At 38.6% G+C, this 20,537-nt stretch overlaps 1 protein-coding gene across 4 annotated transcripts in view; it reads right to left on the bottom strand.

The window, feature by feature from the left end:
- Window positions 1–1,058: 1,058 nt before the first annotated feature.
- Ndg (Nidogen) overlaps window positions 1,059–20,537 on the bottom strand; it is a 224,135-nt gene continuing 204,656 nt past the window's right edge. For all 4 annotated transcript variants that reach the window (XM_067153764.2, XM_067153761.2, XM_067153763.2 and 1 more), the window contains 3 exons: window positions 18,634–18,742; window positions 7,697–7,815; window positions 1,059–4,517 (listed from right to left, as the gene is read on the bottom strand). In XM_067153764.2, the coding sequence (XP_067009865.1) occupies window positions 4,372–4,517; window positions 7,697–7,815; window positions 18,634–18,742 (374 nt within the window). In that variant the 3' untranslated portion in view covers window positions 1,059–4,371. The remainder of the gene's footprint in view (window positions 4,518–7,696; window positions 7,816–18,633; window positions 18,743–20,537) is intronic.

Raw genomic sequence — 20,537 nt, forward strand, 5'->3', positions numbered from 1 at the left:
ATCACTTTTTCTCTTATGAGTATAAGAAATTTTAGTTGGCGGCCAGTTGGCCGGCCAATGGAACAAAATAAGTCTGTGTCCCAAAGTCTGCACTCGTGGACAGTGAACTATGATGTTCAGTTTCAGTTCTCAATGCAAGTAATCACTCGTTTCCATAGACACTAATACGCAATAGATTTTGACCTAGTGAAAGCAAGCAAACAACGTGGCTTGACGTTCTTGCAGCAAATCTGCAGTGAAAGGCTAAATAATGGCCAGTGCCTGTTGAAGTCAATGAAGGAAAAAAGAGAATATATTCACCAACCATTTCATATTACCTTAATAAGTACAATCTTGAGGACATCGAGGTCATAGGGCTCATGCTGGGTGCAAGGGGCACCATTCCTGAAAGCCTCGATATCGATCTTGAGGCATCACTTTCACACTCCAAGACTTAATTAAATCAAAGTAATTTATCTGCTGCTTCTTTGTGACTAAGTATTGTTTTCTCTACATCATCAATAGAATTATTGTTTTTTATTCTGTATTGTAATTAGATTAGGTACTAAATTTATACTGTGTGATATTCTTTGTCGGTTTGGCAACCTCAGTCATTTGAAGAAGAATACATATTATTATTATTGCTAACCTGATCGGAACAGTAATTGTGAGCCTCTGAATATTAACATTTTTGCTTCATTTATAGTTTATTACCAGTGCACATGCATAATAAAATAGGAAATAAGGAGAAACTATGTTTTATTCAAAATGGCACTTAAGTGGGGGTTTGCCAAATGTAGCGTTGCAGCTAATGTGTTAATAATATTCATTTTGTTGGGTAAGTACCAAACGTTTCACCAGAGATCTTCTTCATGCTGACATTGTGTGACATGGAGTCTTGAATTAACTTCTTTCCATCCTTCATAAATCTAACTACCTTTGCTGGATTTGAACCTGCAATCTTGGAATCTGGAAGTTGAAACACTACCACGGATCCACAGACGGAGGGAGCTTAACTCTTGGTCATTCAACTGTGAATCTTGAACACTTTGCTTGCTATTGGAAAAAGTATCCTACTATTTATTTCTTTTAATTTATTTATTTTTATGCATTGAACAAACCTAATACAAAGAATGAAAAAAAAACTTTGTATAATTCGCATGTATTCAAACTAACTGCAGTGAGATTACAGTATGCTAAATAAATAGGAGGTTGAATTCTTTAACATCTTTACAAATATAGTTTTTCTCTTTATTTTGTACAAAGGGTGCCATTTTACAAATTTATCAAAAACAATTCACTTGCTATGCTTTGTTCACATACCTGTAAGATGAGCCATGCTACACCCTCGCAGTCTTGGAGACAGTCTTCAGTGTTATCTGTATTTGTTTACTAAAAGTGAGCACAGTATATCTTATCTTGTTTATTTACTTTAAAATGTCCTTTTTGGTAGTATGAACAAATTATTGGGTACCATTTCTGTTGAGATCCTTATACATACAAATATTGGATAAGGGTCTGTTGTGTCCAGAAGCAGGAGAACTTATCCTAATGTTAGTACTTGAATATATATTATAATGATATTTCACGATTCATTATATTGAATAGTAGATTTGATTTCATATTCACACAAAACAATAAATTAAAAATATCTCATAACTTTATAGTAATTGAAAGCACTGAGCTCTATAGAATTTACTTGGAGCGAGTGTGCCTTAATGGAAGATGTCTTTGAATTCTCAGTGTAAAAGAATGTTAAGTGTTTGATGTCGTACTGTATACTTAATCTCAGTCTGCAGGTAGAAACCAAATACTTCAACTATAGACCCCTGTGTCTCTGTTGATGTACCTTAAAGCATTGGTTCTCAACCACTGAGAGACCACGGATTGGTAAATTCTTTTTCTATAAGATGAGGGCCTGGTCACGACAAAATTTACTGATAAATATGGTACATATCCAACAAAGATGTTATTTTGATTGGTTTTGAGAACAGAATTCACCACCCATTGTAGTAATCAGCTTCTAGGAAATTTTTATAACCAGTCAAAAATGGTGATATCTCCTTTCCCGAATGTTGAAAAATTTCTATTCCTGAAAATTCTTGATCATTCAGAAATAACTGACATGGTCACTGACATTTGCAACACAGATGTTTAATTTTAGAATTCAAACTTAAGAGATGACATGGGTTTGCACTTTTCTACATAAACATGAAAATTACTCTCCTAAGAATATTTCCACTATAAAATATTTATTTGTGAAAAATGCTTAGAAAAGTGAAATAAATTCTAGGAAAATATCTTGTGGCCTGGTTATAACAGATGCCCAGTGGTTGAGAAACACTGCCTTAATGGGACATAAAGCAAAGCATATTTGCCCAGTAAACCAGGATAATGCTGACTAGTTAGAATGTTTTATATATATTTGAGTGAAATATTTAACAGTTCCTGTAATTTACAAAATATATGATTATTTTCATCTTATTTTAAAAATATCCTTTTCACTCCTAACCATTCAGCATAGACTGGCACGCTCTGCACGTCATGAGTTCTGCACTTTCTGTTGTGGAGTGCTGTGTCCTAAACATAATAAAGTAGGTAGAATCTACTTTGTCCTGCTACGTAGCAGTTGATGTCACGGTGCATCAGTAGAGAAGTGTTTGTTCAATGATTCGGTGTATTTGAAACCTGTTCATAAACTATCAGGAAGAAGTGGCAGCGAATGCTTGTACACCACACCTGGGAAACTGGAGCTGGAAAATGATGATGATAATGAAGCCTGTTCAAAAAATAACCAAACTTTGAAAATACCAGACAAATGCAAATTCTTTCTGCTGTATAGTGGTATCCTTCCTAATAACTGGCCATCTGCAGCTCATTTCTGAAACAATTAGTTATCGTTTAACAGCCATTAGTTTGTGAGTGTATTAGTATGTGTCATGACTGTCGAGGTGTCTAAATATTTTGAGCAGCTTTTCAACATTTGCTTCTCTTTCAAACTGGGGAAGTCATGAACCAAATGACGATGACATTTCATGGCAGTCCATGAGATGTTCGGAGTATTATGAGTGGTTCTGATGTTTCAAGGATGGTTGACAGTCAACAGATGATGACCCACATTCAGGATCAACATAGAGTGTAATGTTCACGTTGCACAAGTTCGTGAAGTTGTGTGTTCTAACCACTGTTTGACAGTTTTGGAAGTAGCAGAAGAATGTAACATCTCGATAGGATCATGTCATGAAATTCTCACTGAAGAATTAAAAATGTGTCAGAAAGCTTCAAAGCTCATTCCATGACTTCTGACCGAGGACCAGAGAGACCTTCGAGTTTCCATCTGCCAGGAACTTATTTCATAAACATATTGGAACCAGTGTTGAAACATGGTTTTATAGATATCACATCGGGACAAAAATGCTATCAGTTCATGTGAAAGAAATTTGCTGAGACTGAAGTCTTGAGATATTCGAAAGAATATCAGGAGAAAAGGACAGGACTTGTGGGGAAACAACTCCGGGAGCCTCCATCAAGAAAATGTGACAGCTCATGTATTGAGTACATTTTTAGTGAACACAAAGACGACTGTGCTTCCCCATACACCCTACACACCGCACCTTTCTCTACTCCCCAAACTGAAAATCACCCTGAAAGGACAATGTTTTAGGTCGACTGAAGAGATCATATTGAAATTGCTGGCAGAACTGCCCATCATCCCCCTAATTGCCTACCAGGACTGCATTGGAAGCATTGCATTTTTAGATGATTGGGAGTACTTTGAAGGAGAGGAAGGTAACCAGGCTGCAGGAAAGCCTGCAAAGAGTTAGGCTATTTTCAAATTTTGGTTATGTTTAGAACAGGGCCTTTTAGTAGTAGATGTTGCATAAAAGTGGATTAATAAACTGTGAAAATTTTGGAACAATCAATAAAAATTTATGTCTCTTGTGACTGCTTTAGTAAATGCATGTTAGGTATGGTCTGGGCGTTCCTCCTTGTGCAGTAGCGAGGAAGAGTGCAGTGAAACTTCTCCCATGGTGAAGGGTTACAAAAAAGTGTTTGCTATGTGACATTAGTTCTGAGTGCTCTGTTTCAAATTTATAAGAGAAAGAAAACAAATCTTGAGGAATACAGTAATATTATTTTAGACATTAGGTGATTATTTTTAGAAACACAGAATTCCTAAATTTGTTGCAACTTCAATTACTGGGGCAAAATCAAATTGTTGTATTGAATATTAATATGAACTTCTGATATTATAGTTCAAGATTTTTCTAAGCTATTTTTGGGTATTTAAATGCTGGTACATATTTTGATATGTCCTCATTACTTCATCATTATTGAAAATTCTTCTCAATTGTTTGTATTAAAAATTTATAATAATTTAGTACAAAGTCTCTACAGGATATCATTACAGATGGCAGCTTCCCCTGAACCCTCTTCATCGGCATCGGCACATACACAGCTGCGGCTGCCAGCACCGTTGGGCAGACACAAGCGTCCTTCTCCACACTGTCCATTCTCAAACTGACATGCATTGGAAGCTGTTCAGAATGTAAAATGATTTCATTATTTAGCTGAAGACATATAATTCAATTCATATATACAAAGAATTGTAACATTACAGGAATAAGAACATACAAAACAATTTCCTACCAAAGTGAAGGAATTAACACATTGACCCAATGCTGATAATCTACAGAAATATACTTTCGTAGTTGATCATATCAAGGCATACACCACAACAATGCGAACACCTATGGTTCACAGTCTGGTCAGATGCAGTGGAATGATCACATGCCGTTCTTTGAAAAAATGGCTTTTAAAACAGGTGGCTGCTATGCTATATTAAGCTTATATTATATCGGAATGGGAGAATAAATCTGTATTGTATGTTGACAGTATCACTAGGTGGAAAGACAAGTGCAATACACAGGGAGAAAGGAACACCGTGGTGGAATGAGAGGCTGAAAACTGCTGTGAAAGAAATAAATGCAGCAAAGAAGAGGCTAGATAATGAAAAACAGAAATCAGTTCACCAAGAAGCTGAAATTCAGTACCTGGCACAAGAGTACTGGAACAAGAAACTATCTATGAAGCGACTGATTAAAGAGGAAAAGGAGAAGTGCTGGGACGAGTTCACTACTAGACTAACAGAAGACTGTGAAAGTAATAGGAAGTTGCTTTATAAGGTAGTCAAGGATAGAAGAAGTGAGCATGGCAATATCCCTGCACTGGAAACAGATGATGGAAACCTGGTGAAGATAGATCAAAGCATCAGAGAAGAAATGAAGAACTACTTCAATATTTTATGAAATGGAAAAAGTCTTTGAAATGATGTCACTGAAGACTGCAGTTTGAATGCAAGTGATGGAGCCAGCTAACATGGTTAGAAGTGGAGTCACCGGGAGATAGTGGGTTCGAATCCCAATGTCGGCAGCCCTGAAAATCTGAGCTGAAGAATATGAGAAACGGTAAGTCCCCAGAGTTTGAAGACCTCAATGCTGACAAGATAAAGGCAGCTGGAGCATAAGGCCATGATGGTTATATAGAGTACTCTCTGTCATCTGGAAAGAGAACAGGATACCAGAAGACTGGATGAAAGGTGGCATGAGGTGTCGTGTGGTCAGCACAACAAATCCTCTTGGCCAGATATTTTTATCACCCTGTATACAAAGGGAAACAGGCAGAAATGCAGAAATATAGTGATATAACTCTACTTTATCACTCAAATTTCTGGAGATTTAATTGAAAGAAGAATCAGGAAAATAGTTGAAGCATTATTGGAGGAAGAGCAACATGGCTTCAGGAAGAACTGAAGCACTACAGACCTGATATTTGCTGTCAGAATGGTAAGAGAGAACTACTGGAAATGTGGTAAGAACTTAGTGATGGTTTTTTATAGACACCAAGAAGGCCCACGACAGTGTGCCTAGAGATATACCGTATTTACCCGAATAATCCCCGCCGTCGAATAATGCCCACACCCTCATTTTAGGAAGACTCATTTCGAAAAAAATTAAATGAACTAAAATTCCTTCCATCAAAAGAGTAACGTAGGCATAAACATACATTTCGTATCACTCTGCGAGGTGCAAATAGTCTTTACGCAAATATGAACATGTAAATTTACAGATATAGCTGCTTTGCCTGAGAGATAAAAATACATTAACACTGCTATGAAATATATTTTTCATGAAAATGAGCAAGTAGGCATATGTTTTTTCACCCAGTTATATCTTGAATTCCAAAGCAATGACCTATATTTTTCGTGGGCTTGAAAGTTTCCTGAAAGTCCAAATTAATTTTTAACACCAAACCCCGAGAAAGTGTTGAGGGAAATTTTTGAGATATTAAGGAAGGTTAATGGATGGGTCAGTTTCAATGCCGTAGGATATTCGCCGTTTTAATGCATATCAAATATTGTTGTATGCAGAACATTTTTATTGAAATCATCAAGGTCCGTAACTGGCTTCTTCCTCTTAGGGTTTTTATCTTGGCAACCTGAACACTGCATTATTTTTATTTCCGTAGCTTGTTTTATCCTCTGTACTATTTGCAGGCTGATACCACACGTGAGTGCTGTCTTCTTTTGAGGCGTGGCAACATGACGTTCCTCACCTTCCCCGCCTCTGAATGTCTGCTGCTGCGTGCTTACAAAATATAAATACACTCTAAATACTGTTTCCCTTGCCTGTCGATACAATACTTGTCTTTTTGCTCTTCCTGAATCCATCGTACACACGCAAATAATTCCCTAAATCCGTTGATTATGATATTTACAAATAAAACTCGAAACATTCACTCATGATCCGCACAAACAGGCACTTCTTACTGAAATGATTCTGTTGGCTCTGTGGAAAACATGTCATACTATAAAGATTCAGGTAAAAGGATTATGATGATGATGTATATTGACCACTGCCATTCCTTTCCCTGCAGCATTGGTCTGCTAACTGTCAGCTTCTTGGGACATGTGCACTTCCACTACTTATAAACAAAATCATTCATTTCTTTCTACTTCAATGATCTCTTCTTCTTCTTCTTCACTCCCTGATGTAATTTTTTTCCCCCCACTAATACAAGACACATTCTCCTTTTTTTTTTTTTTTTTTTTTAAAGGAATGCTCTGAATTCTGCCACATTTAAAAATTTCAGCTAGTTTCCTCACAGAAATTCCTTTTATCTTTTGATAATCACTTTCCTTTCTCTCTTCCAATGTTAAAATGAATCTTGACTTTTCATACATTGCTGAATAGCAGATTTACTCACTGTACATGACTGAACTCTAAAACTACACTGAAGGTATTGTTCTCTTACATATAAGGTGTTGTCCATATTGTACAAAACTGCAAATTTAAGCCAATAATGATGCCTCATTCTTTTCAGCATACCGTTATCCCACGTTATAAGACCATTGTGTATTCAGAGTGTAGCTGGTGCAATACAGAGGGTGCCATTAAATCAAGAATATCACACAATAGGTACTTGTTCTGGCCCCTTTGGGCCTTCTCTAGCATTAAATATATGTTATAAAGTTAAGAAACACCCTAAAACAGAACACTAAAAATGCGTCCTTATGAAAAGTTGATCTTAAAATAACCTGTAAAAAAAAAAAAAAAAAAAAAAAATGCATAGAGGAACATAAAGGTGGGGAAACATTAACAACATTAACAATTCCCCATTATAAAGGTCGTGATTCAATAGACAATACTGTACTCACATCTTGGACACTGTTCTGGCACTGCTACGATGCCATACAGTTTCCCATTTCCTCCTAATGGAACTGTTAGTGACTGGTTCTTCTGCCCATACGGCTTTGCTGCACTCTCAATTTTCTGACTGAAAAGAAGAAATAAGTGTCATTTAATAATAATAATAATAATAATAATAATAATAATAATAATAATAATAATAATAATAATAATAATAATAATCCACAGAAAATACTACAGCAATCTAAACCAACAGAGCATAGTCAAGAATGCGTCGTGCATGTGGTTACAAAGTGGGCGCTATTATTGTTATTAGCATATGGTAATGTACACAAAACAATACAAAGATTAAATATACATGAACAGTAAGCACAAACTATTAAATACAAAATTACAAGATATACACATTATAACAATGAAAACAATCATGCAAGCAAAAGGGTTCAAAGAGTTAGATCTAAATTCTCAAGCCAATGTATGGCCTCAGCAAAAGCCACCACAAAGTCCTGGCTGGATCCAGCAAATGCCCTTACATTGCATTCGGTAACAATATGGTCGATAGTCTGCTTAACTGCACCACAGTCACAGGCTGGAGAAGATCTCATACCCCATTTAAACATCATTGATCCACATCTCCCGTGGTTAGTATGGGCTCTGTTGAGGGCTACCCATGTCTTACAGGGCAAATCAAAGCCAGCTGGAAGATTCTTATAACTGAACAGTGTCTGCCATTGAGTCAGAGCTACGCAGTTTTTGGATTGAAATCCCTACTAACAAGTTCCTGTGCTGTTTGAATAGGAGGAGATCTTGATTTGAGGCAGCTGAATCTGACATTAACATCTTCATGGATGGGGAGATCAGAATTGGTTAATATCTTGTTCTATTCTCTGACCAAGTTATTCAATTTTCTAATTCCAGGAGGTTCTATGTGGCTAAGCACTGGCAACCAGAAAAGAGGAGTAGATTGTACTGTGCCACTTGTGACACACATTGTTTCATTCAGGACCGTGTCCACCTTTTTAGCATGAAAGCTGTTGATCCAAACTGAAGAACAATATTCAACTGTGGAAAGCACCAACGCTATAGCTGAAGTACGTAAAGTAGATGCAGAAGCTCCCCATGTGGAGTCAGCTAGTTTGTGGATGATGTTGTTGCGTGACCTTAATTTGGCTGCTAGGTTGGTTAGATGTTTCCTGTATGATAGCATTTGGTCGAGAGCAACTCCAAGATATTTGAGGTTGGCATTGTGAGGGAGAAGACTTCCATTAAGTGACACTTTCAAGGTGATATTCGCTTGCCGGTTATTTAGATGGAAGAAGCAGGTTTCTGTTTTACTAGGATTTGGTTTCAAGCACCACGTTTTGAAGTATGTGCACAGAACATCCAGGTCTGCATTTAAAGTTCTCTCTATCACATTAGCATCCACATGCTGACTAATTATTGCCAGATCGTCGGCATAAGCAAATTGATGAGAGCACGTGACAGGTATGTCTGCAATATACATGGTAAACAGTAATGGAGAGAGAACAGATCTTTGAGGTAGACTATTGTTAAGTACCTTTATTTTGCTGTGATCTGTATGCATGACTACCTGGATAATTCTATTTGAGAGCATATTGTTAATCAGACATGACATTTGACTACACTTTGTCAGTTTAAAGAACTTATACACAATACCTTCTCTCCACACTGTATCATATGCAGCTGTTAGATCAATAAACACTGCTCCACTCTTTAATTGCTTTTCAAAACCTGTCTCAATATGTGTAGTCAGAGCAAGCACCTGATCTTCACAACTACGTTGAGGTCTAAAACCAGCCTGTTCGATTGGAATGATTTCAAAAACTAGAGGACTTATTCTATTGTAGATAAGCCATTCCAAGAGCTTAAAGCAGACACTCAATAAGGCAATTGGTCTATAGCTTTTGACAGAATCTGTAGGTTTACCTGGTTTTAAGATAGCTAGTATCTTAGTTTGTTTAAACTCTTGAAGGGAGTTGACTTGTTTGGAGTATGTTTGAGAAAAACTACACTAGCGAGTTCCTTACATTTTTTCCACAGTGCTTCAAAAATTCTGGGTGTATACCATCAAAACCCAGGGATTTTCCATTTTTCAATTCATTTAGGACAAGCTCAGTAAAAGGAGCAGAAATGTTGGAAGAAGTAGTGTACTGCTTTCTCAAATGAAACAGTTAGTTTTTTATAAACCTTTTGTGTAATTTGTCTGGCTTGGATTTGGACAAACTGGCAATGTGACTGGCAATATGATTAGGTGAAACCTCTGGTTTCAGCTGGGGACTGTGAGGTATTCTTCCTAGCTTCTTTAGAAGTCTCCGAGCTTTTCTACTTGAGTGTCTGAAGTCCAGTGTATCCATGGTTTCCTTCCATCTGCTTTGTCTAGCTTCATCTAGTTTATGAAGGAGCTCATCAGCTACATCTTTTTCACTACTCCTCTGGAAATCCTCATAAAGTACTTCACAAGCCTCATCCCACCCTGGAATAAAGTCCTTTCTCACTCCACGGGGAATATGTCTTTTAGCATACGTTAGAATAGCTTTCACAAACCTAGAGTAGTTACTAACTTCAGGAGGAATCCATCGTATGGTACTATCAAGATCAGCTTATTTGGGGAGACAGAGGGATTTGCAGTTGCTATACAAGACCAAGTAATAGCTACAAACAATTACAAAAAGTACATCATCTAAGACACCAGCGTACTCTCCGACAAATGCAGACGATGTTCCCTTCATCTCGAGACCATCGACCATATCACTGCAGGCTGCCCAATACTTGCCCCCGTAGAATACATGAGACGACACAATCATGTCCCAGGAATTATACACCAGGCACTTGCTCAGGAAAATCAGTTAGTTTAGGAGCAAATCCCTTATTACAAGTACCATCCAACAACACCACTCCTGGAGAATGAGTCGATTAAGCTTTATTGGGACACTGCTGTAGTGACAGACAAAACAGTCAACCATAACAGACCAGACATCATACTGGTAAACAAGAAAACTGAGGCAAATTTCGTTACTGACATCGCTATTCCCAATGACACCAACATTGACAGGAAGTACCATTAAAAAATCTACAAGTACAAAGAACTTGCAGAAGAGATCAAGAGGATCTGGAAGATGAAACTGGTACAGATAGTCCCTGTGATTCTGTCAGTCAACGGCCTCATTCCACACACACTTCACAAGAGTCTGCGTCAGCTCAAAAGACCTGCACCAGGCCTCTTCGGAGGCCACATGCCATTATTATCATTATCATTATTATTATTATTATTATTATTATTATTATTATTATTATTATTATTATTATTATTATTATTATTATTATTATTATTATTGTACATCTTGGTAATGACTAGATCAGTAAGTCTGTTGTGCATGCAATGATTGAAGCTCCCCCTGTGGGTGAGGGACGCAGACGAAGAATACACCCACGGTATCCCCTGCCTGTCGTAAGAGGTGACTATAAGAGGCGACCAAGGGATGATTAGATTAGAACCATCAAACTACTTGTGATTAGTACCATGCGGGGAACACCATGGGTCGCTATTCCTTGCGCGTATTACCATTATGTTAGGTACCAAATAGGTTTATGATTAGTAGCAATCAGGAGCACCGTGCGGTCAGGCTTTTACGGTACCTGTGATTAGTAGCACTATATGAACTACACCAGGATTCTGGCTTGCCTATGATTAGTACCCACTATATAAGGAACACTACAGGATAATAAGAGTCCCTGTGGTTAGTACACTTATGTGATGAAAACCATAGGTTTGCGTTGCTTGTAAATGGCGCCGCTATGTGTGAAACATCATAGGTCTGTATTACATGTGCGAATTTCTTTACTTGTGAGTAGCACCATAATGTGTGGAATACCGCGAGTCTACGATACTTTGGATTAGTACCGCACCATGTCAAGTACCATGGTTCTACTTTCCAAGTGATAAGTACCATTATGAGAGGCCGATGAGCTATATTTTGGACCCGTTTAGCTTGCAAGCATCATCGATTCAGTATTGAGCTATAGAAGCAGTCCCTTGGTCAGTATTACTATTGTTTTCCGTCAGTTTCTGAGATTGAGGCATTGCGGGTCGGCTCCACTGATTGTTTTAACTTCATATCCATTCGTTCATTTTTCGTCCTCACGCTTTGAATTCTGGTCAGTGGAGGGTTTTGGATTTTTATTTTGTCACTGCATTTCGTCTCAATCGTACCATCAGGGGCCGATGACCTAGATGTTAGGCCCCTTAAAACAACAAGCATCAACATCATCATCATCATGATCGAAGCTTTCTTTGGTAATCACCCGTATATTGACATGGAAAGTGAGTACAAGTAATATTTAATATACGTGCTTTCAATATTTGATAGGATAAACCACGGTAGTGGGTGTAAAGTTCAAGACATTGATATTGTGTGTTAGTGAAATTGCATTTTTATGTTACCTAGGTTTGTCATAGAAAATAACAGAGAATAGATATTTCTCTGTGACCTGAGTCATGGCCAGCTGGATTCCCTATACGGCACGATGTCGGGAGCTGGAATCCAGTGTGACTCTGTGGATTTGAATCCAGCATCTATGGAACATGGCCACAATATCACGGACGTGGAGCACACGCATGATACATGCAATAGTAGTATTGAGCAGAATGCGAAAACGAATTTGAGGCTTGATATCACTCAACAAATTATGGAGGATATATTAAAAGAGGAAGAACAACTGGAAATCGCCAGGGGCCTGTTGAAAAATATTCTTGCAATTCAGCAGAAAAATATGAAGATGGAAATTCAGCAAGGTTTAAAGAAATTGGAGGAAGCCCTAGATGCAGGATCTACACACAGAAAAGCTTGGAAAGCAACTAGAGCATTAATGCAAAAGGATTTGCCCATTCAAGAGAAAATAGAACAGAGCACCACAAACAGAAATGTAGAACAGGATAACTGAGAAATAGTGTTATTCAAGAAGAAGAAGAAAAAAAAAAGAAGAAGAAGAAGAAGAAGAAGAAGAAGAAGAAGAAGAAGAGGCAGAAGAAGGCAGATGAAGAGGAAGGTACTCAACCTGAACCAGTACCAGTATCTTAAACTGTTAAAAAGAACGAGCAATGGAAACGTTCTACTATAAGAAGCTGCCCAGAAGCCGTACTTATTAAACCGATGAATGGCAAGACTTTTGCAGATGTTGTGAAGGATATCCGCAGCAAGGTGAAGCCGGAAGACAGTGGCGCTGGTATTAGATCGATCAGGAAAACTATATCTGGAGTCGTTCTTCTTGAATTTAATAAGGCCAGGGAAAAGGAGAATAGAGAAAATTTTAATAAATCACTTAAAGGTGCTCTTGGACATGATGGCGAAGTAAAGGTTTTGATGCCTAGAACAACCTTGGAAATTCGGGATATGGACAGTGCCACCACTATTTCCGATGTAGAGGAGGCCGTAAGATGAGAATTAGAAAATCTTAATCAAGAATTGAAGGTCTCAATCACAAATCTGAACAGCAGGGGACAAAAACTCGCCATTGTGGAGATAGAAGATAGCGAAGCTTGAAAGCTGTTAGACATAGGCAAAATTAAAGTAGGCTGGCTATACTGCAGAGTAAGACGGTAGGCCGTAGTTCCTCGGTGCTTTAGATGTCTGTCATACGGGCATCAAGCATGAAACTGTAAAGGATTGGACAGAAGTAAACTCTGCTTTAAGTATGGAGAAGCTGGTCACAAGGCAGTAGGATGCAAAACGAATCCACGATGCATAATTTGCACAGATATGGGCATTGAAGAGTCAAAACAACATCATGCGCTCTTGGCTCAGGCAAGTGTATTGTGTTTCGTGAAGCACTAGAAAAGGCCAAAAAGCAGTGGTGAATGGTACAGATCCTTCAAGCCAATATACACAGGAGTCTAACTGCCAGTGATGTATTGACGCAGATGACCTATGAGATAGGAGCAGACATTATGATTCTTAGCGAACAATATCAAGACAGAGATCAACTAGGCTGCTTTTCAAACAATCTAGGGACAGCTGCGATATGGATACCAGACCTTGGAAAATATTCAGTTATATATCAAGGATGCGGGGATGGGTTTGTCAGGGTCCAAGTTGAGAAGGTAATTTTTGTCAGCTGTTATTTTACCCCGAATGAGGCTATTTCTGACTTCCAGACAAAACTAGATGGGTTTGAAGATACTCTGCAAGGGATGAACACTAACCTAGTTGTTGCTGGTGATTTTAATGCTCAAGCAGTTGAATGGAACATGCCTCAAATAGATTCTAGAGGGCGGCGTACAATGGAGATGGCCACCAGATTGGGATTTATGGTTATCAACGTTGGTAATGTGACAACCTTTCGGCGACCAGGATGTCAGGGAACTATACAAGATGTAACCTTTGCTTCTGAAGACATTGCATCTAGGATAACTGAATGGCGAGTAATTGAAGAATATACTGGAAGCGATCATCAGTATATCACTATTCGTGTACTTCAAGAGACTCCGCATCTAAGGATTACCACGCGCAAGCCAGAAAGATGGAACATAGCCACTATGGATAGAGAAAAATTTCATGAAGTAATACAGAATGGGATGGACTGTATGACGGATACATGTCACGGAGGCAAAAGAAGCATAATTACTAATAAATGCATGGAACACACCATGAGACTCCTTCAGCAAGCATGTGATGCATCAATGACCAGAATCAAACAACAGAGAGGCAAATGTCCAGCATATTGGTGGAATGAAGAAATTGCTGAGCTGAGGAAACAATGCCTGTGACTCAGACGAAGGACACAAAGAGCACGACATAACGATGAAGCTCTCTCAGTAGAGACTATGAAGAAAAGACTGCGAAATACAATTAAAAAGAGTAAAGCCGACAAGTGGTGGGAAATGTCTAAGGAAGATGAAAATCCATGGGGATTAGGGTATAAAATCGTTATGAAGAAATTCGGGATGCTACCAAGCCCTATTATGGATTCACGCACCATCGAAGAAATAGTACACACAATATTCCCTGATCATGCAGAGAGGATTGATGATGAGGCCAAGAAAGACCTAGATAATGTACCACCTTTTACAACTGAAGAATTGATAACAGCAATTAATTCCCTTAGAAATAAGAAAGCCCCTGGACCAGATGGTATTCCAGCAGAAGTACTAAAGGTGGCAGTCGAATTATGTCCTCAACTGCTGTTGAGAATGTATAATCATTGTTTGAAAGCGGAAATTTTTAGCTTTTGTTGGAAGATAGCTAGATTTGTTCTGATCAGTAAAGGGAAAACTGGGGTTACAGACCTCTATGTATGCTGGACATTGCCGGGAAATGTTTAGAGAAGCTACTACAACCAAGAATACTAGCAGCAGTCCGATTAGCTGGCGACCTATCTGACCAACAACATGGATTTCTCAGAGGTCACTCAACACTAGATGCTGTGAAAGAAGTGGTGAAGACAGCAGAACGAGCTCAAATGGGTAATTATTACTCTAGAAAGCTGACGCTTCTTGTGACTCTAGATGCTAAAAATGCTTTCAACTCAGCAAGATGGAGTGATATTTTGGAAGCTCTACAAGAAACGTTCAAGCTACCAGAATATCTCATGTATATACTGCAAGACTATTTGAAAGACCGTACATTGTTATACGACACGGAAGATGGTCAGAGAAGAAAACGGCTCACAGCTGGTGCAGCGCAAGGCTCAATTCTCGGACCACACCTTTGGAATATCATGTATGGTGGTTTGTTATGGCTGGAAATGCCAGAAGATGTAAAACTTGTGGGTTATGCTGATGATGTGGCTGCTGAGATAGTAACCCGTAACCTAGAGCTGGCTCAATTTAAATTGAATCAGGTGATGCGACGTGTCAAAGAATGGATGATAAATCACAAGTTAGAATTCGCAGATCATAAAACGGAAATTGTCCTCCTGACAAGGAAAAGGATTAATACTGTTGTACCGATGCAGATCGGGCAGATAGCCATCGAAACAACTAGGAGCACAAAATATCTTGGTGTAACGCTTGATACTAAGCTTACATACTGGGACCACATCCAATGGGTAACAGATAAGGCAGCGAAAACCATGACTGCACTGAGTAGACTCATGGGAAATATCAGGGGGCCGAAATCTAGTAAAAGGTGGCTTCTCATGTCGACTGTTCAATCGATACTGCTATACGGTTCGGAAATTTGGGCTGAATCGTTAAAAATTGCAAAATATCGGACAAGAATTGCGGCTGTACAACGGAGAGCAGCTTTACGAATTGCTTGCGCATATCGCATAGTATCAGAACCTGCAATTCTAGTAGTAGCAGCAGTAGCTCCTATTGACTTGTTGGCCTTCGAAAGACAAGAAATTTGGCTCACACAAGAAGAGCTAGGAAGGAAAAGGGCAAAGGCTTTGGCTCTTAGTCGCAGAATGCACCGATGGCAAACAAGATGGGAAGATGACTCTAGAGGGAAATGGACGAAAAGACTGATACCTTCTCTGGGCGTATGGGTTGGCCGAAATCATGCTGAAATGAACTACTATCTCACACAGTTCTTGACAGGTCATGGATACTTCCAAAAATTTCTTCATAGGCTAGGGCTAGCAACCAGTCCGGTGTGCATATACTGCGGTGATATCAATGACGTATTACATACTTTCTTTGTGTGTGTTCATTGGCTGCCACAAAGAAGATGCTTAGAAGTTATGCAGGGAGAATTGACGCCAGGAGGGATCGTGTCAGTAATGCTATGAAGTCAAGAATCTTGGGACCAGGTGGCAGTCTATGTAGAAAATATTCTGCGTCAGAAGAAGAAGGACCTGGACGATTACGACAGGCAGTAAAACAGAAGAAGGAAGATGAAGCACAAGATGCATTAAGCACGACATTCATCCTGAAGTAATGCGAGAGCGGTTTCCGGGGCGGAGATAAACGTCGTGGGAAAAGGGAGTGTGGTTTTTAGTGGGTAAGAATCTCCACACACTTGTTGAGTGCAGACCCTCATAAGCGTCTTATGAAAGATTTTCCACACTCCCTCGCAAAAAAAAAAACCCAAAAAAACTATTGAAGCAGGTTGATCCCCAATATTCAGCCACTGGGCAGACCAGTCCGAGGGCAGAAATCCTAAGTGTAGAAGCTGATGAATCCCACGTCACACCGCACTGTTTCTGCAGGATATTGTTTCTGGTTCTAAGCTTGGTGGCTATTTTAGTAAGGAATAATAAAATGAAAATGAATAAAATATTATTATTATTATTATTATTATTATTATTATTATTATTATTATTATTATTATTATTATTGTTGTTGTTGTTGTTGTTGTTGTAGTAGTAGTAGTAGTAGTAGTAGTAGTAGTAGTAGTAGTAGTAGTAGTAGTAGTAGTAGTAGTAGTAGTAGTAGTAGTAGTAGTAGTAGTACATTACACAACATGAATAAAGAAAAAATTATACCCTAACATTGTCTGTGACTGAATGAAATGTATCAGTGTCATATTAGAACCTAATTAATATTGCATTTTGGGAGATAGTGGGTTCGAATCCCACTGTTGGTAGCCCTGAAGATGGTTTCCCCGTGGTTTCCCATCTTTACACCAAGCCACTTCCTTCCCACTCCTAGTCCGTTCCATCATCACCATAAGACCCATCTGTGTCGGTGCAATGTAATGAAAATTGTAAAATAAAAAATTAAAATAGTTAAAATTAAAATTATTTTTTATTTTGTGTGGTTATTGCTAGCCTTGTAACACAGACCCTCCAATGAGTGGAATCTGCTGTGTATGGGAAACTGTGTATTTGCATAGTGGAAGATAGTGTTGTAATAGTTGCAGGAATGTTAGTGACATTTCGGACCTGCAGCTGGAGGGGAGGGGGTGTGTGACAAATGCTGATGTGCTAATGAACTTGATGTAGTAATACCAGTTATATAGGGGTGGATATGCTTTACTTTGGTGTGCGGTGGTTTTACTAGGGGCGAGCGCTTGCTCGTTTGCCGCGTGCATGTCGAGGTCAGTAGCGGGAAGGTAAATCATAAAACAGGAGGTAGGAGTATAGGAGGTTATGGATTTGCCCTCTGATTTTAGTCAAGCAATATCTCTACTGGAATCAAGCAAATTGTGCTTTGTTTGTGGTTCATCGACTGACTGCATGGTTTGTTAATATATTTTTTATGTTTGATTGTGTTGTCTGCCATGATTGAGCTTTATTTCGAAAATGTTTCAACTAAATTCTTAAGTTTGTCAGTGAACAAGATGGCAGCCATTTCGTTGAACAAAAACTTCAGTATGGTAGTGACCTTGTGCAACACCTGTACTTCAGAATCTGTGCACTGTAGGACATATGTTCAAAAGGGACATTTTTTCTTATTTTGATCCCAGGAATCCCCTCCCATGCTGTATTTACTGAAATATTAACGCATTAAGAACCCATTTTGCAGCAAAATACTGGCACTTGGGTATCTCTTAAACCTAATAGCCTGTTGAAAGGATGATGGTGGTGGTGGCGATGATGATGATGATGATGATGATGATGGTTATGATAATAATAATAATAATAATTTTATGTGGCTATTTCTAGCCGAGTGAAGCCCTTGTAAGGCACACCTTCCATTGAGTGTGGGCGGCATCTGACATGTGTAGGTAACTGCATGTTATTGTGGTGGAGGATTGTGTTGTGTGTGGTGTGTGAGTTGCAGGGATGATGATGATGATGATACCATAAAATTCCATTACATTGATTGGTTACACAGTACAGATCATGTAAGCTTGCATTCATGAGATGGTGGGTTCAAACCACACCATTGCCGTCCCTGTAGTTAGCAATTTTTGTTTCACTTTACCTTAATTTAGTCCATGATTGGTACCTTCCCAATTCCTATTCCAATATTAGCAAAAATGGCTCAGTGTTAAAACAGATAGGAAAAGACATTAACTTATCATTACTTCCTTTGACTTACGTTTTCCAGTCTGTCCAGTAGTAATTTTCTCTAGAGATAGCAAGACCAAATGGATAAGAGCAGTTTGATGCTACTGTTCTCCGTACTCCATAATCAATGCCGATGCATTCTGAAAGACAAAACCATAATTAGTATTATAATAAGTTTACCAGGTTTTCTTTCCACATTTTCTAGGGACAGATATAAACACAAGAAAAAAACTACTTTTGTATTGTGTCAATGTTAGTTTTATTTTGAATTCTTTCACTGAGGCACATAAAGACAAAAATTTTACACCGGGCAGATCCTGGAACTTAAGCCTAAGCACCTAATGAAACAGTCAACGGGCAGCCACTTCAAAACATTGACTGCTACCCATATCTTGGAAGCCATCACTCTGCAAATGCTCATGTTGATGTAGAAGTTCATCACCATGTTAAATGTGCTATGACAGCTTTTGGGAGACTACATCAAAGACTTTTCAAGGATCATGACATCAGTTGCTCTACTGGGCTACTTGTGTACAAATCTATTGTAGTATTGACCCTCTTATATGGATGTGAGACATGGATAATGTACAGTAGAAGTCCGATAGTCCGACACGTTCGGGACCGGCCCGGTGCCGGATTACCGAAAATGCCAGACCGATATAGGTTAAGGCATACAGCGAAAAGAGCTGTAACATGGCGTTTTGCAGTAAAATGTTGATCAGCAGAATCATTAGTTTAATAACGCACTCCTCTTTTCAAACGCATTGTTTCTTATTGCCATTCCATAATAATGCCGCAGTTCATCAATGTTTTTATCAATAAGTCTTCCTTTAACATTTAGAGTATTTCCATCTACAGTACAACTTCTCTTTTCCTTCTGTCCGCTTCAATTTTTGAAGGCATGTTCCCACCCGTTTTTGAACGTGGCCCATACATTCAATTTCTGAAATCTGTTTTTTCATCATTTGGTTGGCTTTCCAGTACTCAGTATAGCACACAGCCTTCTATGCTGAATATTTCCAGAGATACTGTAGAGATATTTAAGTAAGTCAATGCATAACAAATGGATTGTATCAGATACATTTGCACTATTAACTTTGAAATAATAAAAAATACACTTCGATTGGTTTCGACAAATAATGCATCAAATTGTTCACGAGAGATCATTATTAAGAGACAATAACATTTTAAAGAATCCTGGAATGGTGCCGGACCATTGGGCGTTTCGGACTGTTGGATGCCGGACTAATGGACATGGACATGCGCCAAACAAAAATACTTGAAAATTTCCATCAAAGATGTTTCAGAAGTATCTTGAAAATTACCTGTGTTTTGGAGAAAGCTGGAAGTATGAGCACAGAGGCGATCCTAGCCTAACATCAGCTCTGGTGGGTTGAACACATAGTTCGAATGCCCATTCATCGCATCCCAAAATGGTATTTTATTCTGAATTAAGTAAGGGTCGCCACTGTATTGGAGGCCAGAGAAAGGGGTATAAAGACTGCATCAAAGCCACTTCCTCTAAAGTATTGATACTTCGTCATTATATGAATTTTTCATCTAAACAGTGTTATGTGGCTGATGATGTTTATAGTATATGAAACATGTACCACTTTTAACCAATAAATTGCCTTAAGCAATTTAGTGTATTGACAAGGTGGAAAATAAAAAATATACTTAGTTGTGAACTGAAAAGTGCGCGCTCTTAAGCGTTCGGCCTGGAGAAACACTGTCCATCAAGGAGGAGTGGTTTTTGAAGAACAGAGACACCATATTGCAATGGAGAAGTGCAGATTTGGAGAAAACACAGGCATATCCTGAAGAGAAATCGCCAACTACTAGCGGGCTTCTCAACATATTCTTTTTTTGCTAGTGGCTTTACGTCGCACCAACACAGATAGGTCTTATGGCGATGATGGGATAGGAAAGGCCTAG

Source organism: Anabrus simplex, chromosome 9 (assembly GCF_040414725.1).
Source record: "Anabrus simplex isolate iqAnaSimp1 chromosome 9, ASM4041472v1, whole genome shotgun sequence".
Classification (NCBI taxonomy): domain Eukaryota; kingdom Metazoa; phylum Arthropoda; class Insecta; order Orthoptera; family Tettigoniidae; genus Anabrus; species Anabrus simplex.